The sequence below is a fragment of the Sparus aurata genome, chromosome 18 (assembly GCF_900880675.1).
Source record: "Sparus aurata chromosome 18, fSpaAur1.1, whole genome shotgun sequence".
NCBI classification, from domain to species: Eukaryota; Metazoa; Chordata; class Actinopteri; order Spariformes; family Sparidae; genus Sparus; species Sparus aurata.
Window position 1 is genome coordinate 35267984 of NC_044204.1, and position 26638 is coordinate 35294621.

The 26638-nt window shown below is 43.3% G+C and overlaps 1 protein-coding gene and 1 long non-coding RNA gene across 2 annotated transcripts in view; one reads left to right on the forward strand and one right to left on the reverse strand.

Annotated features, from left to right (window-relative positions):
• The window catches only part of glrbb (glycine receptor, beta b), a 32067-nt gene extending 11974 nt beyond the window's left edge, over positions 1 to 20093 (forward strand). The window contains exons 6-11 of the mRNA XM_030397003.1: positions 3591 to 3817; positions 5205 to 5287; positions 6873 to 7013; positions 11052 to 11204; positions 15074 to 15366; positions 18778 to 20093. Coding sequence (XP_030252863.1) covers positions 3591 to 3817; positions 5205 to 5287; positions 6873 to 7013; positions 11052 to 11204; positions 15074 to 15366; positions 18778 to 19074 — 1194 coding nt within the window. The 3' untranslated portion in view covers positions 19075 to 20093. The remainder of the gene's footprint in view (positions 1 to 3590; positions 3818 to 5204; positions 5288 to 6872; positions 7014 to 11051; positions 11205 to 15073; positions 15367 to 18777) is intronic.
• LOC115569088 (uncharacterized) lies at positions 9919 to 11154 on the reverse strand. Its single transcript, XR_003981483.1, has 2 exons — positions 11023 to 11154; positions 9919 to 10189 (listed from the first exon to the last, which is right to left on the reverse strand). It is a non-coding gene; the product is annotated as an uncharacterized LOC115569088 (long non-coding RNA).
• Positions 20094 to 26638: the final 6545 nt, after the last annotated feature.

Here is a 26638-nt window from a genome sequence, read left to right on the forward strand (position 1 = left end):
TGTATAGAAATGACGGCCTGCTTTCCAAAATGAGATATCAACAGTCTGACCACCGCTCTACCTCCCAAAAATGTTTACTGGCAGGGAAATAAAGCACATTCTGCTGAATGTATAAACCATCATAAGACCTCTGTTTGCTCAGCGGTGTTAGCTGAGTTTTTGAAAAAGTCCCTAATGCATTCACACCAGATGGACGGATGGAGGATGGAAGCCTTCAGGTGGTGTTTTGCCTCCTTACAGACATTGTGCACACATACATTCATTTTCTACATTTCTGTCAGTGTGTATCCTCGATGTTACAGTATGATATGTAGATTTACACGAGAATTAAACTCTCAACACTTGCACAATGTTTTGTTTAGCTTACTGGAGAACACACGGGTGCAACTGTAGAACCTGTGTTTGGTTTATGCAGATATCCAAACATCATCTGTAGAAAAATGAGTTATTGTGTGTGTTGATCGGTGATCTCAGTGTATGCAGATAAATACTCAGTCCAGTCGAGTGTTCAGCAGGATGACTGTAGGTAAAAAAGGTGCCAAAGAGCTGGAAAACAGAAATAAAAAAATAATCACATAACCGATGTACTTCCATAAAGAACAGATGTACTATAAAAGCACATGTAGGTCAGTTGGCTGCCTCTCGCCCTCAGAACTGGCTGCAGCTCAAACAGCTTCAGTAGGAATATATTCTGCCAGCCAAACACGCATCGGCAGAAAGTGAGAGAACACTTTAAAGAGATGAATCTGCTGAACTCGGATCTGCTCTGCTCATTCAATCTGGCATATTTGTCAGCAAACACATTACACGTGTCCGAAAAAGCGTCTAAGTGAGGATCACTACGAGGGCTAATGGCTGGGCCGTGTGTTGTGAACGGAGGCAAACCTGTCCTGCAGGGAAAATACGTTTCCACATGAGCATAACTGAGAATGTATTTAAGTTGTATGGAAACTGTAATTTCTAGGAGAAAGGGTCGATGATGGCAGGTGGCATCTCAAAATGTTGCACTCCAGCCAGAGAAAATATGGAAGAACGCCTGAAAGACCAAAAAAACAACCTGTCAACCAACCGCAACAGATGAGCCAACCGAGATAAAGTTAAGTTGGATTGATTGCAACAAGCTGCCAAAGTTAAGATGAAGCTTGTTGTGGCCTCGTCACTCACAGGGAACACGACTGAATGAAGCAAGCCAGAGATTTCTGTCTGGATTTCTTTCACAGTGGCAGTATCGCAGGTCCAAGTGGGCCCATATGTGGACAAACCTACTTGGTACCCATATTTACAGCCAGTGTTTGACCCATGTGGGCTGACAGGACGGGTTCGCTAGGATCATGTGACCCAAACACGTCCAGAACAGAAGAAAAGCCTTAAATAGAATATGTCAACTTCCTCTCCAGCTCCAACAGACTTTTTAAGATAATCTTTGTTTATCACTTATGATCATAAAATGTGAAGGGGAAACTGGTTCTCTGCATTCAACCCATCCTCGAGGAGCGGTGGCCGTTTTGATGGTAGTGTATGTCACCAGAACACAGGGAGGACACGCAGACTTCACACAGAAAGCCGTCCTGCCACTGAGCTGCTAAAACTACAACTTTAACCTTCAGATTTCACTGTTCTTTAGACCTCCAGCAGCTGTACTAATTGTTTGGCGTTCACCTGGACCAACAGTTGGTCAGACTCAAAAACACGCATGTGTAACAGATACGGACATCAGAGGAAACGGCCTGGCTGACCAGATGCCAACGGAATGAATGCACGGCCATGTTTAGACACCGTATCCCATGTTTACTACACGTGTGGTTTGAAGGGACGAGTGTCTTTGCACTGAATGACTTCAGATTTTCTCCAGGAAAGGAAAAAATCACACAACACTCACATGGAAGTGGTTTAACGCTAAAGGGATATTCCGGTGTAAGTTTAATCCATGGTCTAAATCACCGTGAAACTGTGTTAGACTCCCTCTAGAAAGATCAAGTTAGCAGACCGCTAATTTACGGAGTTTTATCAACCTCAGAAACGACCGCACGACAACAATACACTGCAGTAAATGGATCCAAATATAAACCGACACCAATTCGATTACCGAGTGCAGTAGAGTTCTGCGGCTCATGGATGAAAATGTATGATTATGACTCCATGGAAAAGCAATCAAAGTTCATATGTGTCTTACCTGCCAGTTTATAACAGTTATTATCGAGAGCGGACAGGGAAAAGAACGGAATTGAGCATTTCTAACCGCACTCGGTAATCGTCGCGTCGGGACTTCCCCGACCCGGAAGCTGATGGAGGAGAGTTGAAATCTGTTTTTAGCTTCACAATAGAAATCCAGCTAAGCTAGCGGAGGTTAGATGCCCCGGACTATGTGCTGAGACCCTATTTGTACTGTTGCTGAAGTTTGGTGCTGTTCTGAGCATTATTTGTGGCTTTTTGGTGGCGGTTTATATCTGGATCCATTTACTGCAGTGTATTGTTGTCGTGCGGTCGTTTCTGAGGTTGATAAAACTCCGTAAATTAGCGGTCTGCTAACTTGATCTCTTGAGAGGGAGTCTAACACAGTTTCACTGAGATTCAGACCATAGATTAAATTTACACCGGAATATCCCTTTAAGCTCGAGGTTTCTCTCTTCGTCCTGGTGAAATGTTTCAGCTTGTGCATTTTGCAGTGTTGCGGTGTTTGAATGCATGACGCAAAGACAGACGCTGGCTTTTAGCAGACTCCTCATCAGCTACTGCATCAATGAAATGAAATCAGGCAGGTGATATAATAAAAGTGGGAACAATGAATGGATGGAAGGTGATTTCTTACCAGGAGCACACACACACACACGCACGCACGCACGCACGCACGCACGCACGCACGCACGCACACACACACACACACACACACACACACACACACACACACACACACACACACACACACACACACACACACACACACACACACACACAGCTGGTATTTTGGCAGCATTATTTGACATGCCATCCATCTTCACACTCAGCATTGATAGTCCTTCCTAACACCTGGTCCCAGAACAGCTTGAGGCTCACCATCAAAGCAGGCACAAAAAAAAAGTCCCAAAGTCTCACTGATACTTTCTCACCAACGAGAATGTGGAAGTTTCACTAATAAGCTCTCTAATGAGGTCGTTTCTGTGTCACATGTTGATAACATTTGGCCCTTTGACTTGATGTGTTTTTGCTGTAGCTGTAAAATGTCACTCGACACGCTGAAGTGGTCCGTTCAAGTTGTTTTTGAAATGTTTGCTGTGAGAAACAATCTTAAACAAAAATGTAACCTGTCAATAAGCTGAATCGTTAAGAAGCAGTGCAGAAAATATGTTAACATATTATTAATACTCTTTAACTGCACATGAAACCGTTAGTATCAGAGAATTATCTAAAGAAAGAGTTGTTAAAAATGTATTTTTGCGCAGTTTGATCACCTCTTGGATAGTTACGTTAAGGGATCTTGACCCCAGAACAAGAGTCATGGAATAAACGGTATTTTCCTGAAAATAAAATGAATATTAACCGATTCCAGAGAATTTTAAAAGCACTCAACTTGTGTCTGTTGTACCCGACAGGATTACAGAGTCAACATCTTCCTGCGGCAGCGCTGGAACGACCCGCGACTGAAGCTGCCGCAGGATTTCAAGTCCGACTCGCTCACCGTCGATCCCAAGATGTTCAAGTGTCTGTGGAAGCCCGACTTGTTCTTCGCCAACGAGAAGAGCGCCAACTTCCACGACGTCACCCAGGAGAACATACTCCTCTTCATTTTCCGCAATGGAGACGTCCTCATCAGTATGAGGTATTGAATGTCATATTACTTTGCTGGAAGAATGTAGTTTGTACATTTTAGACAATATTTGAGACTTTAATAGAAAAGTTTGGTGCAAAATGCAGAAATTGTCTTTTCCGTTCACCGTGTGTCTCCCAGTGAACCTTCCAACAACCGGCAGCATGAACATAAACTCTGATGCTCTGGCTTCGTTCTGGTGTGATGTGATTTCAGAATGTCTTTTATTTGAACTTCGCACTTTTCAGATATTCATTTTCTTTGGAGGCAAAATAATTAACACCAATCCAGAATGTTGAATCACTGCCAACATCTCAGATGTGTATAGTGAAGGAGAAGTTGCAAAACAAAATGAAGCAGAAAATTAACTTTATTACTAACAACTGAATTTAAACCTCGCTCTTAGATACCAGCCGTCTAAATACGCCAGATTTTTCCATCGTGATCCCTGTGAAATTAATGCAAATGTTAAGAAAAACGCTGTGTCTTGTAATGTTTTAGAAAAGTGAAGAGAAGTCCTGGATCCTTTCCTCTATCCAGATCCTGGGTCTCGGCCCAGAACAGACCCAAGTTCTGTGGAAATCCGTTCTGTAGTTTTTGTGTAATCCTGCTGACAAACACACAAACGGCGGCGGTAATCCTTGGCGGAGGTAATCAACCACTTTCCAAACAGAAACGGTCTCAGTTGAACACGACGTCAGGCTGAATGAGTCAAGTGAGACGTTGTTCACCGGCCACATCAAAGTGCAAAGTTTACCCAGTGCAGCTTTAAATACATGTGTACACAAGACTAAAACAAACACATCAGGAGGCCTAATTGGATGTGACTATTACCTGGAGACCCTGATGTGAAAATGTAGTAATTGATCATTAGTATCCTGAATGCCTCGCAAATCTGCATTGATTATTCCAGCGCTGCGTGCATCTCGATCAGCTAGAGGAGGATTTGTAGCTCTTATTTGCAAAGATTCCATGAGTTTCTCTTTAATGTTTCTCTTTCTGGGTCAGGAGTTATTGAGGCTGTGGGCGGCAGCGGCGAGATCTCCAGGAGATCTCCAGACTGTTGACATGCATATCATTTGGTGGAAACACATTTGATCTTCCGAGCGGCTGGATGTAAACTTGTGTGGGGCGCAGCTACACTCTGCTGTGTCAGGTTTCCAGAGATAATCCTCGTGAACGTTCCTGTGATTTTGAGCGGAACCTGTTTTGTTTATCGTGCAAAAGCATCTCTCTCTTTCTCTCTCTCCAAAAAAACAAACCAACATGAGGGTGAAGAGATCCCGCGGCGCTGCTGGTGTCGTGCAAACAAAGCTTCTATGTGAGCGTAGTTGGATATAAGAGTGGAACAAAAGCTTGATGCATAATGAAAAACTGAATTTTCTTCATCCTCCTCCAGGTTGTCCGTCACCCTCTCTTGTCCGCTGGATCTGACGTTGTTCCCCATGGACACACAGAGGTGCAAGATGCAACTTGAGAGCTGTGAGTTTTCTGAAATCATATCATTTTAAAAAACGCCTCATCGTTTCAAGTACAACTTACACGAAACACAGAATGTGTATCTGCTCTGTAAATCACTCGTGCCTTGCTCTTATACTTGTTGAGATGAAAATGTCCATCTATAGTTTAGTTTTTGTTCAGCAGAACTGTTCGGTAATCATTCATGAGGATGGAGAGATTATTTTGATACAGCTGGTTATATCTGATGTGAAGCTGTAACATCAGAATATCGACAGTATATTCACTCGATTCATTACCTCAGTGAGCTGTTTCCTAATGAGCTTATTGTCTCAATCACTAGTTTCAAGTCTTGTTCATTTCATACATTATAATCCCAGTTAGAGTAAAATAGAAAGTAAAGCAGGGTGTCCTCGGGTTCTCAGTCGATAAAGTTATCTTCCCTCAGCGTCCAAATTTGGTCAGTTGTGGCTCCAGAAATGCAAAATGGCGACGACCATAACAACAAACTCAAGGCTTCAAAATGACAGGCCACAGAGTCAGAGCCAGACAGCAGCTGGTACGCAACATGAGAGCCACATCAGCCCACACACACACACACACACACACACACACACACACACACACACACACACACACACACACACACACAGGTGCACGAGCCACCAAACAATCATGCACCCGTTAAATGTGCGTTGCTAATTTCAGTTTGCAGGCTAGACGGCTAATTAGCTGATCAGCTGCAGCACATTAAACAGCGTGAAGCTTAAACGTACCTGCGATTTTCACTTTGGTCGTTCCTCTTTAATCCCGACAACACCGTCTGCCCATCACCTGTAGCCGCTGCAGCACTCAGTCGTTTACTTCGTCTCTCGCTCTCGGCGGTGCGACACCGAGACGCTGGTCGCCTGCCAGCTGCTGCCAATCAGACGCAACCACAGAGAGATGAAAACAAGCATGTCTTGTAGTTCCCCAAAGACCCCTACTCTTCCTTTTATAATACAAAACTACTGACAATACATTTAAAAACCATGCTGGCATTTGTTGGGGCGATGAAAGTGGATGTGTAAGTGTGACTTCAGCTGGACTTTAACACATCTGCTCGCTGCTGTTTGGGAGATACAGTATTTATGTGGTGGGAATATATTTGTTGGTTTTATAAAAATGGGGGTTTTGGGGGTAAATGAGCTTTTTGCTTGTGTTTAGAAGCCAATTTCAGTGGCGAACACTTAGAGAAGTGGAATAAATCATCATATTTTAGGGCTGTTGTGAAAGTCTGAGAGCTAATTGAGCTCGACTGCGGTTATTGCATCGTGTTTACAAAGCAGTTTGGACTTCGATAAGCAAAATAACTTGAAGCCATTTCCCTCTAATGCCAAACCAGACAGCCGAGACTTATAGCTTTCTGCTAATCCGTGTGCATTTACCGTTTATATTCGATTTCTCCCCTCTGATCGTTTGTTTGCGAGTGTGCTTAACATGCGAGCACATACTGTAGCGGTGAACAGCTCTGTGTGTGTATTAATGCATCTACGGTCGCAGTAATGTGGTTTCATCTGTGTTTGTGTGGATTTGTGTGTAGCAGTGTCTCACTGTTTCTTTCCTCCAGTTGGCTACACCACAGACGACCTGCAGTTTATGTGGCAGACGGGAGACCCGGTGCAAATGGACGCCATCGCTCTGCCACAGTTTGATATCAGACAAGAAGATATCGATTATGGGAACTGCACCAAATTCTATGAAGGAACAGGTACTGTACTTGTCGTGAGGTAATTTATTCCTAGTTTTATTTTTTCCCAGAAAGTTAAAATGCTCGTTAGTTAGGAAAGTAGTTCTCCTTAAATGTAGCACCAGCCAAAAGCATCCAGGTCTCCCTTTTAAACCTGGCACCACTCACTCAACAGAAACACATCACTTTTTTTTTTTTTTACTTTCTTTCCTGCCCCTCCATCAACCTTCAAAGTCTTGAAGCTTACAGTAACACGGTTTTGACTTCAGTGCTGCTCATCTCAGAACTTTTCTTTCATCCATTCATTTATTATTCTCTCTGAAACGAGGATATTTTGTTCTGGGTTCAGGCTCAAAGCTATTCTGTCTTTAGATCCCAGAAGTGTGTTGCCTGGATTTTAACTTGGCCTTCACGTTTTCTCTCCTGTCCAGTGAGTTTACGTGGTCTGTTCTGACGACTCAAATTGAAGGTATTCTTTGTGCAAAGTAAAAAAATAATTTCGTGATCTTGGTCGGGGATTTACTGAGTTGTGTGGCGTGTTGTATCTCACACGAGCAGCGTTTCAGGCCCCGAGATAAAGAAATCAGGAGAAGGTGACGGGTCTGTTCGTTGAGGGAAGATTAGTAAAAGGTGCAGTTGATTTAAAGATAACATTTTAGGAGATTAGATCCTGGGAAGCAGCTGCAAGCTTGAGTTTCATGTTGTTATCTGACCAACACGTACTGCTGTGTGTTAAAGGCTGAGAGATTAGAAGAACTCAATCATCCTGTTTCGTTTGTTCAAGGAAATTAAATTTCAGCTCCTCACTAGCCGACAATATTGTGAAGATGAACTTTGGATTATTCGGAGACACAACATGGATCTGACCTGTTGTGTGACCACACAGTTAACACAAATCTGGTTTCTTTTACACATGTTTATTGGATTTCTCATAATCCGATAATGTTTTTTATCAGATAAAACATATCACCTCATGCCATCAACATGACCACTTGAATAAGCGTGTATGTAAATGTGCTCAGTGTCAAGTGTTGCTCCATCAGAGTTATGTCAAGTTAGAATAAGGTTGTTATGAGGATCAGAACTCAGTAAAGCCGAGGCAGGATTCAGCACGAGGTTACAGAAAAACAAAAACAGGAGAAACACGTGAAATAAAAGCATTGCTCTTTGTAGAAGTTGAGAAATTAAAGTTTCCTCGTGGAGATTTATTGTGTAGAATTTCAGCTGGATTTATATTGAGTGGCACTCACAAACACATTCAGTCTGATTAGCAGTGTTGTGTGAGTCCTCGAGGTCTCACTGAGGTGTTAATGCTTTTACAGAGTTGTAATTTTAACACTTTAAATCATGTATTGTTGATTTTCCTGTTTATTAGAATCAGATTTATGGCTAAGTACGTTTGTCTTGTCGTGTTTTGGTGCACAACAATAAATAGTCAGAGAAAATAGGAACATTAGAAGCAGTCTTCTTCTTCTTCTTCTTCCTCTTCTCTGCCTTTGTTGACACATTACTGAGTGTCTTGGTTACCTCCACCATGTATCGACCGGTGGAACAGTCGGGGTCAAATATATTCACATGTCCAACTCGGCCCTTTAGTTTCTTCTCCTGTGTGTCTTGTTCCTGGATCATCAGGAAGCACAAATCACTCCCTGATTTGAAAATCGTACGTGCATTGTAACATTCAAAGCTTTGTGTGACTACGTGTTGTGGTTGACGGTAGTTAGGATGAATTCTAACATCGTCAGAATAAATGTACGCACGACATGTCACGCTGACCTTTTCTGCAGGATGCTGGCAGATCTAGAGTAGTTCTTAAATGAAATAGAAGAAAAACTACAAGAAGTACCGCTGGTCCTTCGCCACACATGAATTCAGACGAATGCGAGTGCATTAAAAAAAAATAAAAAAAGACATTCGCAGTGAAATGGAAAATCTCTATCAGCCAGCAGAGCCGGTGTGACCTCAGTGCTCTCACACTTGGGAGGCGCTCTGCTGGCAGTGAGTCAGCCTTTTAACGGGTTGTCATGGCAACCTGTCGAGACACAAAGATCACCTCTGTGTGCGAGTGGTTGGAGGCTGCGCCGCGACACAGGCAGACCCTTATACGCTGTATAAAGCTCGCCCAGAGATCCCCGGGCTAGTTAAATATTACTTCAGCCCATCCACTCTACCATCCCATTGGACCCACCGAGCCGCCTCAAAGAGAAGAAACAACGCTGCTGTCGGAGGTCTGAAGTGTGTGAATGCTTATTCCATGCTGGTTTAAGACCACTTAATGTAAACCAGATTTCCAGCAGCGATGGATGGCTTCAAATTGATCCCGTATGAATGGAAATGTATGCCATGCTGTAAAGAAATGACAAGCTTCCATCCACTAGAAGTAGTGGAGGAGGAGGTTTACGTCTGAAACTATTGGAAGCGGTACTTTTTGGGACAGAGTTAGCTGAGATGATGGTAAAGTCCTCGTGCTCGTTGACCTTTTTCTTTTTCTTCTCTTGTGCCGTCTCTGTTAGTAATGGCGTGCACAGCTGTACTCTGGTTTGTGCTCGGGCAGAAGGAGGCGGATCAGAGGCGAGACTTCACCTGGCTCATACCTTTTCCACTAAATGCCTAATAAAGATTTAGTAGAGCTCGTCAGGGGCCATTTCTCTCTCACCTGCTCCGTTTCAGTTCAGGGGCCGGAGTCTCCTCAGTTCATATTTCAGGACCAAATAAGTCATCTTATTCAGACTGTTATTTCTTGTAGCAGTAGGCAGTTTGTTACATTTCTGGAAAACCCCTCCTCCGAGCAAGTTAGAGAGCCAAGATGAACCTGACAGAAGGCAAAATAATTAAATCTCAGAGAGGTTGAATTACTGAAGATTTCCTGAAGCAAAGGTCCAGAAATGTTACGTTTTAATAAGGGAGCCCAAAATGACTCAGTGGCTTGATGACCAATATGGGGTTTTAAACTTTTATTGCCAAAACAGAGAGATGAAGGGAGGGAGGGGCTCCGGATGATGAAGGTGGAGGAAGACTGGAGGATGGCTGAGTCAGGCAGGGCAGGGCAGGTTATCGAGGCTGCAGGGCTGGATGTGCCATCAGTCGGTGATGAAGCACTGCTGGGATGATGAGCTGATGGATGGCAGGTGTGCCGGCAATCAGGCCAGATGCAGGTAATCAGGTGCTCAGGCAGCCCAGAGGGAGAGAGAGACTCCCTGCATTCACCAACAGACAGACTGTCAGACAGAAAACACCAGGGAACAGAAACACAAGCAGCCATAACAAGAACATCATCATTTCTAACTTGCATTATGATTCAGTGACGTGACACATTTTATTTTCTGTGCCCTCTGTGTGTGTTTGCTCAACAGGCGCTCGGTGATTTATCTAATGGTGACGCTTTACATCGCTGCTTCCAATAATGGCCGCAGTCTCGGACATGAGACAGACTCATTTTGAGCCGCCCGTGGGAAAAATGAATGTGTTGCATTCTGTCTGTTCTTTATTAAAAGCTGTTTTCTTTTCTCCAGCTCTTTCCTCTCGTCTCATCTCTCGTCTGTGTTTAAACACCTTAGTTATATCTCGTTGGATCATTCACAACTCAGGCGACTGTTCTGTGAGTTTCCAACTTGTGCCATTAATGCTGGAACGGCTGCACGAGTTGATATAGAAACTTTAATCAGCGAGGGTTGGAAGGTTAAAGATGGGGCTGCATTTTGGTTATTTTCATGGATGTAATAACGGAAATCTGGAGACAGCGTTGGAGAGGGAGCTCTGTTCATTCCTGTACAGCTGCTCAGTCGTGCAAGCAGCCAAAGAAAGTTTTACCTCCCAGGTATAAAATATAAAATGTACCTGGATCTTCCACCTTGCTGGGTCCATGGAGCCGGAGCACGTCTGGCTAAATTCCAGTTCATCCCCCCCAAACTAACTTGAACTGGGTTAAAATGATTTAATTGCCTGACTCTTCTAAACTTTTCAGATGTTATCAGATCTATTGGATCAAATTCTGATAGCGAAAGTCATTTCACTGAAGTTATTTACTCACACCTGACCTCCGTCTCCTCCTCTGTGCAGGGTACTACACATGTGTGGAGGTCATCTTCACCCTGCGGCGACAGGTGGGCTTCTACATGATGGGTGTCTACGCCCCCACGCTGCTCATCGTGGTCCTCTCCTGGCTGTCCTTCTGGATCAACCCGGATGCGAGCGCCGCCAGGGTCCCCTTGGGTACGGATTAATCGATCACTTCCACCGTCTTCCGCTGACTTTTGCCAATACAGATGATCTGTAGATATTCCTTGAGCTCGGCTCCAGTGCATGATAGAGTTTGTTATCGAGGTAATTAAGTGTAAAAAGTGACGGGTTCAAACAGAAACCTGCAGGATTTATATGATGACATTATGACATCATCAATCACTTTGACACCATGAAGGACTTTATCTATCAAGCATGGTTCTATATGTGATAAATCAGTGGATGTAGCTGAAACTGACAGATTGGACCCACAGCGGTGCAGGACATTTATCTGATGTTAGGTCTAAATATGTTTTACTTGTTGGTCCATGAAGAGACCGAGGTTTAACCCATTGTTGATATATTTGATTTCCACGTCTGTCATTGATCTGCAGACACACCCAGAGACCCAAAGACAAACATTTCATCTAACCGGCTTCTCCTGATGATCTGTGCCACCACCAAATTCTAACATCATTTACTAAGTTTGGGCCACTCGTGTTTGAAATATGCAGGTTCACGGCCGAGCTGATGGTCGGAAATGAGCACAGGCTCTTGTGTGTCTCGGTGTGGGCAGCCAGGGTTTTTCAGGAGGTAGAGAAAAACAGGAGCCACTCAGCTGGCCAACGAGCCACACCTGATCCCTATTAACCCGATTAATGAGGGGCTGTGCTGAGGAGCACGAGGAGCAGCGCTGTGTTTCCAAACCTGAGAGGCTCACCATGTGTCTGGCCCGAGGAAGGTCCAGCGAGATTACTCGACTGTTAGCCCGAGCCCCGGGGGGAAGCAACAATGGTTCAGAGCTGGTAGTGCTTAATTTATTGTGTTTTCGTTTATGCACTGAATAAATCACAGGCAAGAAACAGAGGAGTGAACTCCAGAGTCGCTCTCGCTCTCTGCTGGTTGCTGGCGCTGTCCTGGTTTCACGCAGCCCAGTGCGATGGAGACGAGGGACAGAAACTCCCAGACTAGATTTATACACTTTATTTGGCTCAGAGTGGAAGTCAAGGTTGATATGAGGTCATTAAGCTCACTCTTCTCAGCACATCTTTATTGTTCACCAGTTTCTTGACATCCTTCTGTAGCCAAGAATATTTCCCAGCTCGATCACTGCGGTCTGCAAACCGCTTAACATTTCTCTATGTCGCAACTTAATGTGTCTTCAGGTTATATTTTCAGTTTTGTCTTGTGACAGCACTGTGCTTATTGTCTGGTTAGGCTTAGTCACAAAAACCACCTAGTTTGGGTCAGTCGACAACATGTTGTGACTTGAATACCTGTTTGTCATCACGAACATGGTGGAGACGTCCCGACTTCTCATCCAACACATCCTGACACAAACCGCAAGACTGTCACACTTACAAAATGTTGAAGCTCAGCCTCTAACTGTGGCTTGGCAGCATTTTCACCTATAAAACATTTGTTATAAGTCACAAGACAGAGTTCTGAATGTCGTCATCAAACTCAGTCCCACGTCTCAAAATGCGCAGCTCGTGGATTCAACATTTTGACACATTCTTATCAAGAAAACAGCATTTTCTTTTACTACTTTTACCAAAAAATCTGACTTCAACAAAAGATAAAATGATCTATTGTTAGTTAAAACATCATCTTTATTTTGTTTACTAGCAGTGGATGAAGTGACAATAAGAAAACAGTGTGACGGGTGGAAGGTGTCGCTCGTAGTGATGAAGCTGCAGAGAATCATCTCCTGACTTTTCAGCTCCTCTCAGGTTTTTGCAGCTTCATGTCTCGTTGCAGCTGCATTTCCTGTTTGCTTTACTGTTTGGGTTCACGCTCACATCACCAAATCAAAAAATCAAAGTTAGAAACCTGCTGGTTCTTACTGTGACTTGTTTCCAGTTTACTCATTAATGTTTGCAGCTACATTCTCAAGTCCAGAGTTAGCCAACGACAGGCTCCTGCTTTAGTAGTAGGTAACTGAACATTGGAAGCTAGTTAGCCAAGAATGCTAAAGTTTGCAGCTGACGTTAAAGTGGACAAACACACTGTTTGATCCGTTGCGTGTTTCCCATACATGCATGCTAACGCTGCACACGGCAGCACTATTAAACATTCAGACGAAGCTTGTTTGAGCCGCTCCACTTCTTCCCTCCTCCTCCATAATTCAGCTCTGTGTGTAATGTGTCAGCGTCGCCCACGTACAGTATCACACGAGCACCTCTGTGCGTGCACGGCTGCATGGATGAGATAATCCATTGTTATCCCACTCCTGTCATCCCCTGCCTCCTTTTCTCCATCCTCCCTCCAGTTGTTTATCACCACTCTCATCCCATCATCACTCCAACTCCTCCTGGAAGCCTCCTCTGACTTCTCTGTAAATGGGATCAGTCCAGGTCAGTCGACTCTCAGGTGTGAGACCACTCTCATTTATTGCTCTGTGCTGTGTGTTTGTGTGTCCATGTACTGTGTGCACTGTACGTGTCCATGTGTTAATTGAACTGTGCATTTTTGTGCATTTTCTGTCAAGCTAACAGTTAAAAAAAAAAAAAAGGTTGATTGCTGCGTTACAGAAACACGTTGTTCATGTTTTCTGTCCGATACGAAGGCCAGCTGAGTGTGTCACTGGGGAACAAATCTATTTTAGTCACTCTACCTCTCGTGTTTACCTTCACTCGTGGATAACAGGCAGGCTTTCGGGTCGACGATGCTCTTTAACAGTTTATTTTAGAGGGGGAGTTGATTAGAAATCCTGAACTTCATACGAACCCTCCCTTGATGAGAGACCATTAGCAGGCCTGGAGGCAAAACCCATCGGTCATCACATTGTGTTTATTATCTCTCTAAAGAATCGTTACAGTCAGGAAAGGGGAGTGAAGCCCTTCATTGGAGCCTCTAATAGCCTCTGAAGAGGTTGTAGTAATTCTTCCTGCTGTAGCCTGACGGAGCTGCTGAGTCTCTAACCTGTAATCCTGTTAGCCATCAGAGATAAAAACAATTTGAAAGTACTATCATTAGAGGCTGTCTGAAGCTCTTGGAGATGTCCTAATAAAGGAGCGGTCATGAATTTCTAATTGCAGTCACGTTCTCAGAAACCCTGTGTGGATGTGAGCGCGTTATTACAGCTGCTGTGAACAACAGAACATGAATTCGTTCTGTGTGTTTGGCTTTAAAGAGGAAACATATCGCTTTGGTCTCTCAGCGGTAGACGAGTCAGATGCATTTATTCAGAACAAGAACAAAGAAGAATCTTATCGGTTGTGTATGTTGAAATTCATGGTCGTATTTTATCACATGATAAACCCGAGCTGAGCTTTGATCCTCGATCATTTTATCAAATATCAAATATCAAAAAGACTGTCAGGTACCAGAAGGTGACCTCAGATGCCTGGTCGTAGTTATTATTATCATGTTTTATTTATTCTTTATTCACATAAGTATTTATTTATAACATCCAGCCACTAACTCAGGCATTGTGAGTTTCTGATGCTAGCTAACGTTAGCAGAGAGGCAAACATAACAATGATTCTTCTGCAATGATTAAGTTTAAACATTTTATCAAAAAGACTTTCAGGCATGTTTTTTAAAAAGGTTTTATATGGCTGCCTGTTTTTAGAATAAAAATTGCGTTTCAGAAAATGTGTTTCTTTTACTAGAACAGTGGAGTTTTGTTGAAATTGACGTTTATATTCCACAAAGCAATTACAGCTATCAACAAAACACAGACAGCCGTTTGAACTGAATGAAACGAGTGGACGAAGCAGGAATGATTTACATAGTGTAGAAGAAAAGATACACGATGGGTGGTGGAAGAGTTGTAATTTCAAATGTATAATTTCACAACTTCCTGTCTTCACTGTTCTGACTGACAAGGTCACGCATCCTCCGTCTTTTTTTTCCAGGCATCCTCTCGGTGCTGTCTCTGTCCTCTGAGTGCACCTCCTTGGCTTCGGAGTTGCCCAAAGTGTCCTACGTCAAGGCCATCGACATCTGGCTCATTGCTTGCCTGCTGTTTGGTTTCGCCTCGCTGGTGGAGTACGCTGTGGTTCAAGTGATGCTCAACAGCCCGAAGCGCATCGAGGCCGAGAAGGCCAAGATGGCAGCCAAGGAGAAGGCGCTCGGAAAGAGCCCCGCCGCCAAGAACAACACGGTCAACGGGACCGGGGGGACGCCGCTTCACGTCAGCACCCTGCATGTCAGTGGATCCGGTTCAGTAACTTCACTGTGTGTGTGTGTGTGTGTGTGTGTGTGTGTGTGTGTGCATTGTTCATCATTCATGGATTAAGAGAGTTACTGTATATTCTCTCTTAGTCAAACCAAACCAGCTAAATTAACTCCTTCCAGTGATATCAGTGATATCGGTGATATCAGTGCTGTTCCTGAGGGACCGTGATCGGCATGTTTAAGATGTTTCCCCTCCACAACATGTTTAAATGATCAGCTCTGCTGAAACCTGATAACAACACAGGAATCAGGTGTTTTGGGGCAGGTGAACATGTTAGATTCAGGGCAGGCCCTCAGGAACTGTACTGAAAAACATATCTTACCTTGTCTTATTTCCAGTGAGAGGTGAAGTCCTTCCTCCATAATTTAGACTTCTTGGCAGTTCCCTGTTGGCCTCTTGGTTAACAGCAACCCATCAGCTATCTGATGGTTTAGCCTCTGGGGGAAACAGTCAGTGTTTCAGTATCCAGGCCAACACTTTCTCTTCCACGTGTCAGTGACTGTTTACAGTCTGATTAGCAACTGAACGTGTCCAAAGAGCGTTTCATCTCATCTCCTCAGACTCATATCTGCACGTGAAGACAGGTCTGTTTTTAAAACCATGAAAAAGCACCACATCACCTTGCTGAGTGTGTGTGTGTGTGTGTGTGTGTGTATACGTTTGTGTGTTTATGTTTATATGTTTGTGTTCATGTGTATGATGGTGATGAACCTCCTGCCCTCGTTAACACACAGCACAATGACAGAATGCATATTCCAGATCCAACATCCTCCGGCACAACGATCTCATCAAAATGCAACACACGCAAACCTATTCATTAAAAAAAAGATTGGCATTGTCCCTAACACACACACACACACACACACACTGTAAACACAGTCAGGACTCTGTCGGACACTCACGTGCACATCAGCCGTATGTTGCGCGGGTCTTCCAATTGTACGGCTAATTGAAATTAATTTACCTCTCGGTCTGCGTCTGTCCGAGGCACATTCGGTTTAAGAGGATTACATTATTCCACTGAGGTTTAATGGGTTTTCTTGTCAAAACCAAATCAAAATAATGAAGCTCTAATGAGCTTAATGACTTCAGTGAGAAAGCATCCATAGTCTGATTAGATCCCGTTCACCCTGCAGGCCTTCAGGGAAGATGATGAAAGGGATTTTTTTGGGGGGATGACATTAAACTGCATCCTTCTGCCGTTTCATGTAAGTTGTCCGATTTGAGAGCACGCAGAGGGTGTCGAGGGTTTACGAGACCTCGGATGAAAGAAGAGCCATATTAGGCAACATCGTAGAGGACAAAGAAAATCTAATTTAGGCTCCAAAGATCTTTCGTTTTTCTCTTAAAATAACAGCAGTTTTTGTTGTACGAGCGTGAGTTCTGTCCAAGTTTCAGGATCAAACAGCTTCTTTACAGGATTGAAGGTTGGTCTGTTTTCAATCGAGAACCGCTTCAGTTCACGTTCCTCACAGTTCTGATGAAACCTGCCTGCAGCGTGGACGCGATGTATAGAAACACATGATGCTACTGTTCAGGCACACGATGCTTTTATGTGTCAAACAGTTGTCGGTGAAAGTGGAGCATTCAGTTTTCTCTGGCCAGTGTGTCGTTACAGAGACTGGAGTGTTTCTACAAGATGATTTATGCAAGTTGGTCTGTGATCTATAAAGAAATCTATAAAGAGAAGACATGAATGTCAACCAAGGACAGACGAGCTCTGCTGTCTTGTACGTTGTTTACAAGGTGGATTTTAAAATGCATCACCTCCTTCCACTGAAAGAAACAACCATGTTATTCTGGATTTGATGCCTGTTCTTTTCAAACTATTTGCATCACGGGCAACAGAAGACGAGGAAACTTGTGGAATGATCCAAAAACACGGGTCGATCGGTAACGGGACGGGGCGAGACATGATCGCGTAACAGACATCACTGCAGTCAGGCTCACGAACACTTCCTTTATAGATCTGTGCATCTTCTGCTCGCTCGTTAAGAATCAGTCCCTGTGGATCTGTTGTACACATCATCCATCACAACAGTTAAATCTGCAGTCCTGTCGAGTGCCATCATCAATAAAAAAAAAAGTATTTCAATCCAAGCTGAAGTCTTGTATCTTGTATATTGCAGCGGGTGAAGCTGATGCACCTCGTATTAGACTTATTTATATATGACATAAAGGCCCACCTACATGTTATTGTAGGTTCAATACAATATATGTGTTTTGTGGGTCCCTGCTCGGTCTTTCTACCAGCTGAGGAGTCCGTGGTCTGAAAACTGTTCAGGTAGCGGCTAGGGGTGGTGAAAAAAATCAATTATTGATTAATCGCGATTATAATATATCCAATTTATGATTGGATTATTAAAATAGTAATAGTTTGAAATAGTAATACAAACTGGAGTACTCCTCTTACTGGCTTCTGCTACATGGTCCACAGTCTGGAGCCAAGATATGTTATTCCATCCCGGAGCTTTTTCACACTTAAATCGATTCCAAATCTTTACAAGGAGACAAAGCTTTCTGTGCAAGTGTCCCTCAACTCTGCTCACAGGGTAGCAATAACCTGCGATGCCTGGACATCCAGAGCTACAGTCTCATATGTGACCGTTACAGCTCATTATGTCAGCAGTTAATGGAAGCTAATGTCCTACGTACGTCACACAAGAGCTATGGATGATAGCCACACAAGCGCAAATATGTGTGAGTTTCTCAAAGCAATGGCAGACGAGTGGGGAATAGAGAGACACGCCCTGGTTCTCGTCACCGACAATGCTTCTAACATGAGTCCGGCTGCTGAGCTTGGCAGCTTTCTTTTAACAGTGAAACACTACATTTAAAACAAAGTAAAAAATAATAATTTGATATTACAGTTACACTATACAATGTTGAAGGTGCTGTGAGGTGTTACTCAAAAGATAAGTGAAATAATTCAGCAGCTGACTGATGTTAAATGGAAGATCAATAATCGTTAATAATTGAAAATCGATTTGTAATCGAATCGAGACTTCAATAATCGGAATCGAATCGAATCGGGAAATTGGGCCGATTAACCACCCCTAGTAGCGGCCCATAGTTACATGTAGTTACAGTAAAGTTACAGTAAAGTTAGAGATAACCACATTTAACCAACATTTTCCTTAAAAATATGTGTTCTGCAGTATGAAATAGTCTTTGTTAGTCAGCAGTCAGAGTTTGAGGCTCTCGGCGCTGTAATCTCAGTTTTATAGCACTTTGATGCGGTGACTGCCTCGGGGGCTGCCGGCAGCGCTCTCAGACTGTTTGCGTAATCTTATCTTGCTTTATGTGTCTCAGAAAGGTGAATGAACGCTGCAGGATTTAACAATCATTCTGTTTCCCCTCATGTCGCTCTCTTGCACCCAGGTGGCCGAGAACCGCTGCAAGAAGGTGTGCACCTCGAAATCGGACCTGCGGACCAACGACTTCAGCATCGTGGGCTCGCTCCCGCGGGACTTTGAGCTGTCGAACTTTGACTGCTACGGGAAGCCGATCGATAACGCCGGGGCTGCCGGCAAATCCCAGTCCAAGAACAACAAGAAACCTCCTCCCCCGAAACCAGTCATCCCCTCTGCTGCCAAACGGGTCGACCTGTACGCCCGAGCCCTCTTCCCCTTCACCTTCCTCTTCTTTAATGTGATTTATTGGTCCGTATACTTGTGATTATCTTGAAATGATCTTGTATTATCAATCCCCCACTTCACTCCCTTAAATGTCTTTATAGATCATTGAAAAAAGTTTAATTCCAAAGTGAACATTGAGAAGCGAGTCTTAGCCAATCAGAACGATGGCTGAGAACAAGCTGAAACTACAATGTGTCGTTATTATTACATTTATCTTCACATAAAAGTAGAAAACTATCATCGTTTGTGTATTAAAATGATTATAACTTAATCTTTATTTCCTAAAATGGATATTATAGCATCTTGTATTGAAATACTTTATTAATTGATAATGGTACTCGAGAGGCGAATACAGGATTGCAGATTAACGGCTGTGATGGATGGTGTGTAAAACAAATCCACAGAGATTGATTCCTAACGAGCGAGCAGAAGATGTGCAGATCTATAAAAGAGCATTTGTAAATAGCTATTTGATTTTTTCGCCCTCGCCTAGTGGGAGTTTTTCCCCGAGTTTAATACGTTCAAGCATTTTCTTTAAGCCTGGATGCAAAGTGTAACATTGTAATTACCTTGCATGTTAAAAAAAGATGCATGTATATGAAGAGAAAAGCTAAACGTATATATATATATAGAATATATAAATATATACAAAGTATTTATTAGATTTTGTTATTCTTATGATTTGCTCTTGAAAAGATAAGTGGGTATGTGAGACACCGTGTTCCTGTCCAGATGGTCATGTGACACTGCCACTCCTTAAATAGTGTATTGTTTGACATCCTCCCACCTGTAGTGTGTGTGTGTGTGTGCGTGTGTGCGTGTGTGTGTGTGTGTGTGTGTGTGTGTGTGTGTGTGTGTGCGTGTGTGTGTGTGTGTGTGTGCGTGTGTGTGTGTGTGTGTGTGTGTGCGCGTGTGTGTGTGTGTGTGTGTGTGTGTGTGTGTGTGGGTCACTGTGAGTCGTGACCATGTGTCTGTGAAATTTACACGCAAAGTTTAAAATAAAATAGACTTTTCACCACTTGCTGTGAATAAAGATGGACACGTATTTGAATTCTTAAACGCTGTTTGTTATTTCTGTGACAGTAATCAGCGAGCGTGCAGCTGTGCGGTTCTGTCTGGAGGGTTCTGATCCAATCCTGCAGTTCTGTCGCACGTTTGTTGGGGCGACCGCGGTCGGTTGGCACTTTTCTCTGCATTATTTCCCAGGCGCACTTTATGTCAGATTATTCCAGTGAGCAGGAAATGAAAGTTTGAGGTCTCGGCTATGAATTAATATGATTTAATGTGCACATGTTTTGTAGAATTAGGTGATCCGTGAGTATCAGCCTGAAGGAACGGATTCTTTAAATGTGGTAAAATGAACTTTTACTCAAACAAGATCCAGAAAATCTGAACATTTAAGGAGAGACACCATCCAATTTTGAGATTTTAAGTTGTGATCAGCTGTGGAGTTCTCGAGGTAAACGTTTTCCCTCTTCATCATTTTCTGTCTATAAATCTCTGAAACACAGAAACACGTTTTCTCAGCATGAGTTTTTTCTCAGCATGAGTTTTTTCTCTGCATGAGCAGGAAACTTTCACTTCACAAGCACTTACATGTACTAAACTTTCCAGTTTTACTCCCATCTGCTGTACAATCTGAAATGTTTTTTAACCCTGATCTATAAAACTCTGAAACACAGCAAAAACTGTTTGCTGTTTTTAAGGCTGTTGACAGGATTTACTGATCTACAGCCGAGTGATCGACAGATATCATAACCCCCTCTCCTGAAAACTTGACTTTAATATGTCAATGTCAGATGAATAAAACATTATGAACCTGCCTTTTAAATGTTCAGATTTCAGTTCTGGGGTAGTACACATATCAGTGCATATTTTATCAGATCACGCATTAACATAAAATCTGGTATTTGTTCAAAGGTTTTACCTTCGTCACCTTCAGTGTCTCCTCTTAATGGAATATCTGCACATTGTTCCAACCAAACAGCACTTTAAAGTCATTTATAATAATGCCTAATTACATTCAGTCCACCATCACGTCTGATCTGCAGAGAGCAAACATTATAACACATTAGCTTTGTTCTGCTCCTGACCCTGAAGGACTCTCAGTGGGTTGAGATGGTCTGCATCCTCATCACCTTCCCTCTGCTCTGCCGACACGTACGCCGACCATCACCACACTAACACATCTGCTTCTTCCACCGAGGCTTGACCTCGCCTAATCTGCCAAACCAGCCATCTATTATTCATGTGAACCTGCTCGCAGAACGACCCCTGACTATCACTGCGAGACTCCTCGTATGAAATCTGTCTCCGGCTTTAATGAAGCGAGATAGATGCCGACCTTATGTCGCGACAACAGGGTCGTATTAATGAAGTTTGTGGCAAATTAGCCCAAGAGTGCTCACGTACAGGAGCCAGACTGTCATTGCTGGGATCCTCTTTTTTTTTTCTCCACACAATCAGAAAACAAGACTTCTGTTTTTCCTCTCTGTGGCTGCCATGGTTACAGACATGGGAGAGATTTTTTTGTCTGTCACTACAAACACCCGCCTGAGACGCAGCACGCTCAGACTGAAACTCTAAAACCAAAGACGAAACATGAACAGATGTAGAGAAGCAGATGTTTTCACAGATTAACGACTGTATGTATTTGAATGTGGCACATTTTCACTTATATGAGGACTTATTGGAGCTCTGACTGAATCCTAAACCAGTGATTCTGCATTGCAGTGCCCTCCAATGGTCAGATCTATACTTGTTAATGTAATGAGGAGACAAAATGCTCTTCTCCTGGGAGGAAAACAGATGTAGTGGCAGGTTGTGAGTAAAGTATAATGATGCCACGAGGCAAAGCAAAGGGAGATGTTCAATTCATGCTTAAACAAAGAGACATAAAACAGAATTATTACTCTAAATTATTAATCACCGAAACCTTCAGCAGACATGAAGCGGTGTTTGGACATTTTAGTCGCAGCTAATTCTTCAAATGTGTTTAATTACGTCTTACATTCCTGGTCGTAATCTGAGGCTGAAACACAACAAACGTTAAAATCTGCACCAACTAACAAAGGAACCGGTCCACAGCACCGGAGCAGGAGATGCATCAAACAAAGCCCGCGTGACTGCTTTGTGTGTGTGTGTGTGTGTGTGTGTGTGTGTGTGTGTGTGTGTGTGTGTGTGTGTGTGTGTGTGTGTGTGCTCCACCCCCGCACCCCCTGCACCCTGCCAGTAGCTCGGTGCAGTAACCTATATCACACAGGGCGCCTTCTAATCCAACATGACCTCTCACCAGGCCACCACGCAGGCCACCAAGACAACCACCATGACAGTCAAGGCGATGATTAGAGGAGGAGCAGTGGGGGAGAAGCGGGGGAGGAACGGGGGAGGAGAGGCCAGGGGACTTATTGGAAGCTCGTTTACTGTGAACGATGCTTTCACACATCCGCGTTGTGCTTTTACAACCTTATTCTAGCCTCAGAGATAAACACACGCAGAGTAAATGTTGATTTTCTCGTCAGGAAAGAAGAGAATTTGTTCTCATATCGTATCATAGAATCAACGGCTTGTTTTAACAGTATTGTGACTGATTTTAGCTCCATGGCACCGTCACTACCTGCAGTCTGTTCGTTAGCTGTCTTGTTTGTTGACTCACCGTCATATTTCTGCGTCATGAGGGAATTTTCACGCTTTTATCTGAATTCTGCAACATAATAGGTTATTTTCCGAATGCCACAGTGGATTTCAGGTCAGCCACAATTTTCCGAGCCAGCGGCTGTTCGGTGGCAGATGATTTCTTTTTTTTTGGCAGAGCTTGAAATATGTGGAAGTCTCGCAAAAAAGTGTGGAGGATGCCATTTCCCGTCAGAGGTCGAGGTGGCGAGAAGGTTTGGTTCCAGCCAGACTGAACCAATCTGTGGAAACGGGCCGTGACCGCGGTGCCGCCATTACAGTTAGTTCTGCCACGAAACTGAAACAGAGAAAAAAGGTGAGAGTGAAATAATGTCAAGTCTGAGAGAGTCTGAGTGGAGGAAATACAGGAGAGAGGAAGGGAGACGCAGAAAAATAGATAATCCAACTGAGGAACAATAAATCAACAGTGTTGTGTCTCAACATATTTTTCTACACCGTAAAACAATCGTGAGGTAAAGAAAAGAAACTGTGATATTCTGGCAGCGAGGGACGAAACAACTACTGTGTGACGTCACTTAAACACATTCACAATTAAATAATAATGCTCACAATTGCCGCCATTTAGGTTAAAGAACAAATACTGCTCAGCACAATGCATGATGGGTAAAGTGGCCGTCTTTGACTCCGTCCCTCAGCACTGTCTTCACTTCATTGTAGTTTTATTCAGTTCCAGATTTACACGTTATTTTACTTTACGGGTGTAAATTCACTGTATACTTTTGTAGTTCTGTTGATGTTTGTGTGTGTTGTTGATGCAGGAAAAGTCAGTGAAACACACAGAAAACATCCCGTCACTATACTTCTGTTACAGCAGCGTGTTTGTGGTGCACCGTTTGGATATTTGGAGCTTGTGTTGATGACCGTGGGGCTCATAAAACGACGGCTGCTCAGCTGGAAACACAAAAACCACCCAGCAGTACGCGGCTCAGGACGATGCATCATTAGTAAGAGAACGACCGAAATAAAAATAGATTCAAAGCAGACGGCTGGAAACGATTCCGCTTGTTGGCGAGTGAATATTTTCCTCCTGCTGTTTGACAACACTTCTCCACCGTCACATGCTTTAATAGCTCTCCCAGCCGTGACGTTTTGAGATCACATTTTATAAACTTAATATGACTAAGTCCTAATTACACAGCCGACTTTCAGAGCAAGAATCGGTTGAAAACAGAATCGTAATTTTGGGAATAAAAGTTTTGAAGTTTTCAAACTCTGTGCAGATGAAAGTGAATATTCTCCCTCAGTAACTTCTTTGAATGACTTACTTTGTAGTTACTTACATAACGACTGAATGGGTTTCATGTTTTTCATCTGATCCAAGGACAAAAAAATAAAAGGAGCTCAGTGCAACATCGGCGCTCAGTGAATGCTACTGACGTGAGCTGATGCAGTCAAAGTGTCCGGCCTCAGCACTCTCTCTGACCTTGAGGTCGATCCCTGCAGTTTTAACTCCCACAGAAATGCTCCAATGGCAGTATATGCTTGGCTTAGCAACTTCTGTGTCCAACGGCCTTGTTATGTATTCACATCACCTCTTTACTGTATGCTCAAACAGCCTCTAAGACAGTGTCACGTCAGCAGCAGCTGAAAGTCACGAAGGTGCTGCTGCTTTCAATTTCCCTGATCAACGAGGAGGATCGCTGGAACTGTCGACACAGAGCTGAATGACCAGTTCAAATGGTGTTTCTGGTGTTTGTGCGGCATTTGTTTAAGTTTTCAGAATAATCTCATGTGTGAATATCAACAAATAAATACTATGAAAGGTGTTTTTCATGTTAAAATGTCACTGATAAAACGTTACTGATGCTCCTCGCTGCAGGAGTTCGTTCTGCTTTTTGTTTGTGTTCTCGTGCGTAGCTGTTAAATTGCATTGTGCACTTGGCATCAGTTTTTTTGCCTGAGGTGATAAAAATGTGCAGTTGTCTAATAACAGATTGAAATGTACACTGGACAATACATTTAGAGTAATATGCAAGTTTATTAAAGGATAAGTTCACCCAGAAATGAAAATGCCGTCATTATCGACTCAAAATTGAAGTGAAGTTTCATAACTAACAGAACATTTCTGGAGCTTCACAGCAGAACAGCACTGAAGCATCCTCCTGAACAACCTCATGGGGACCTGTTCTAGCTCCATTCAGCTCGTAATCAAAGTCTCCCAACGCGCCCAAACTGCAAATTGATTTGAAAAGATATAATTTACACCCTCAACACAAAGTCAAACTGGTGCAACAGTTTCAGCAGCTACAGGGAAGATTTGATCTTTTAAATCATGAAAATAATCTCATCGAGTATCATCACAGTTTTCATTGTTGGGCGAACTTATCCTTTAATCCCTGATGCATTATGTGCACTTGTAATAATTCATATTATGCATGTTGCTGTTGAGTTATCGTTGTATTTGTCTAGAGTGAGATGTTACTACACAGCTCACAATTACTGTTTCCACTGACTTGTGCAGCAGCGCAGCCTGATGTTAACACTGTCACCTCGTGAGAGCGATGCAGCTCAGCTGGATGGGAAACGTATTTATAAATGTAAATGAAGGTAGTTCCTGTAAATCCTTGTGCACAGTGTTGAAGTGCAGATGTGTGTGGAATACAGGATCTCCTGCTCGCTGTGTGTGTCAGGACAAACTCCAGCCGAGTGGAGCTTTCTGAAAAGAGAGAAGACAGTAAAGAGAATGAATCACACAGCCGTACAGTCCTCAAACATTTCCAAACAGTTTATAAGATGGAACCTCTGCGTTCATACTTCACGCTGTCTAGTTTCACAGCTTCTGTTTTCCTGCATCCAGATGGATTGAGTTGTCACCTCATTTCAGTTTATTTTGGATAAAAACATGTAGGGTAGCAGATCTCTAGAGATCCTCCACAAACCCTGTTTTGTGGGTCAGACTAGACTGGGAAAATAATTCCAAAATAGATAATAAATAGGTGAAAAGAGAGCAATCAGGCTTCTCTGTGGGCTCCTAATGGACTTCCAGACAATACTCACAGAAACATCCATCCATTGATTCTGTACTGCAGCTGATGACAGCAAGGGGATCATTAAGATATGCATCCTTTTACAGAAAGGTCATGTGTCAGATCCCCCAACAAACACACAAAAACCAGTGTTTGTCCTTCACAAAGTCCCCGAGTGAGACACTTAAATGCTGCCCATTGTAAATCCCCTTTAGATAAGAGCACCAGCTAAATACCACATATGTAAATGCTCTCCAGGAAGCAGCTGCACAGGATTTCTGAGACAAACCCGACCGGTGAAACATTTCTCTCAAAAGGTCACTGACTTGTTTCACCTGGTTCAGAGTGTCGGATTCTCCCGGCTGCTCTCATCAGCACGCGTGAGATTTTTCCATCTCACTCGCTCGTGCGCTTTATTTGTGTAAATGATCTCAAAGGTAAACACACTCACGCAGCAAGCAGGTTTATGATTTGATTACCAGTTGCTCTCACTTCGCTCCTGAAACCCATCAGAAGGCTCCTTAGCGTCATGACAGTTAAATTATCTCGCGGGCTGCAAATTCACCACATTGCTGAATGTGCTGTAAGATAATCAAACTTGAAATTACGTCTCAGCCCAGCAGCAGCAGCGGAGTGAACCCATGCGTGGCAGAACCTCCAGACAGGGTCAGGCGGATCAACATATGTGAGATCGGGAAACGCAAGCAGCTGAACATGCAGTTTACTCTGCAACCAGGACGAGAACGAGAGCGGGTCAGAGGGCAGAGGGCTGGGTGTGCAGGTCACGAACGTACAGCTGAGTCTCATTTTTCATTGTTTTGCATAAAGATGAATGAGGCAGTAATAGTTTTGAATAAGCTGAGCAGAGGCAGACAGTAAAAAACACAATATATATGATGCAACACACACAGTTTGGTCAGGATTAGCTGGACACCAGGAACATGA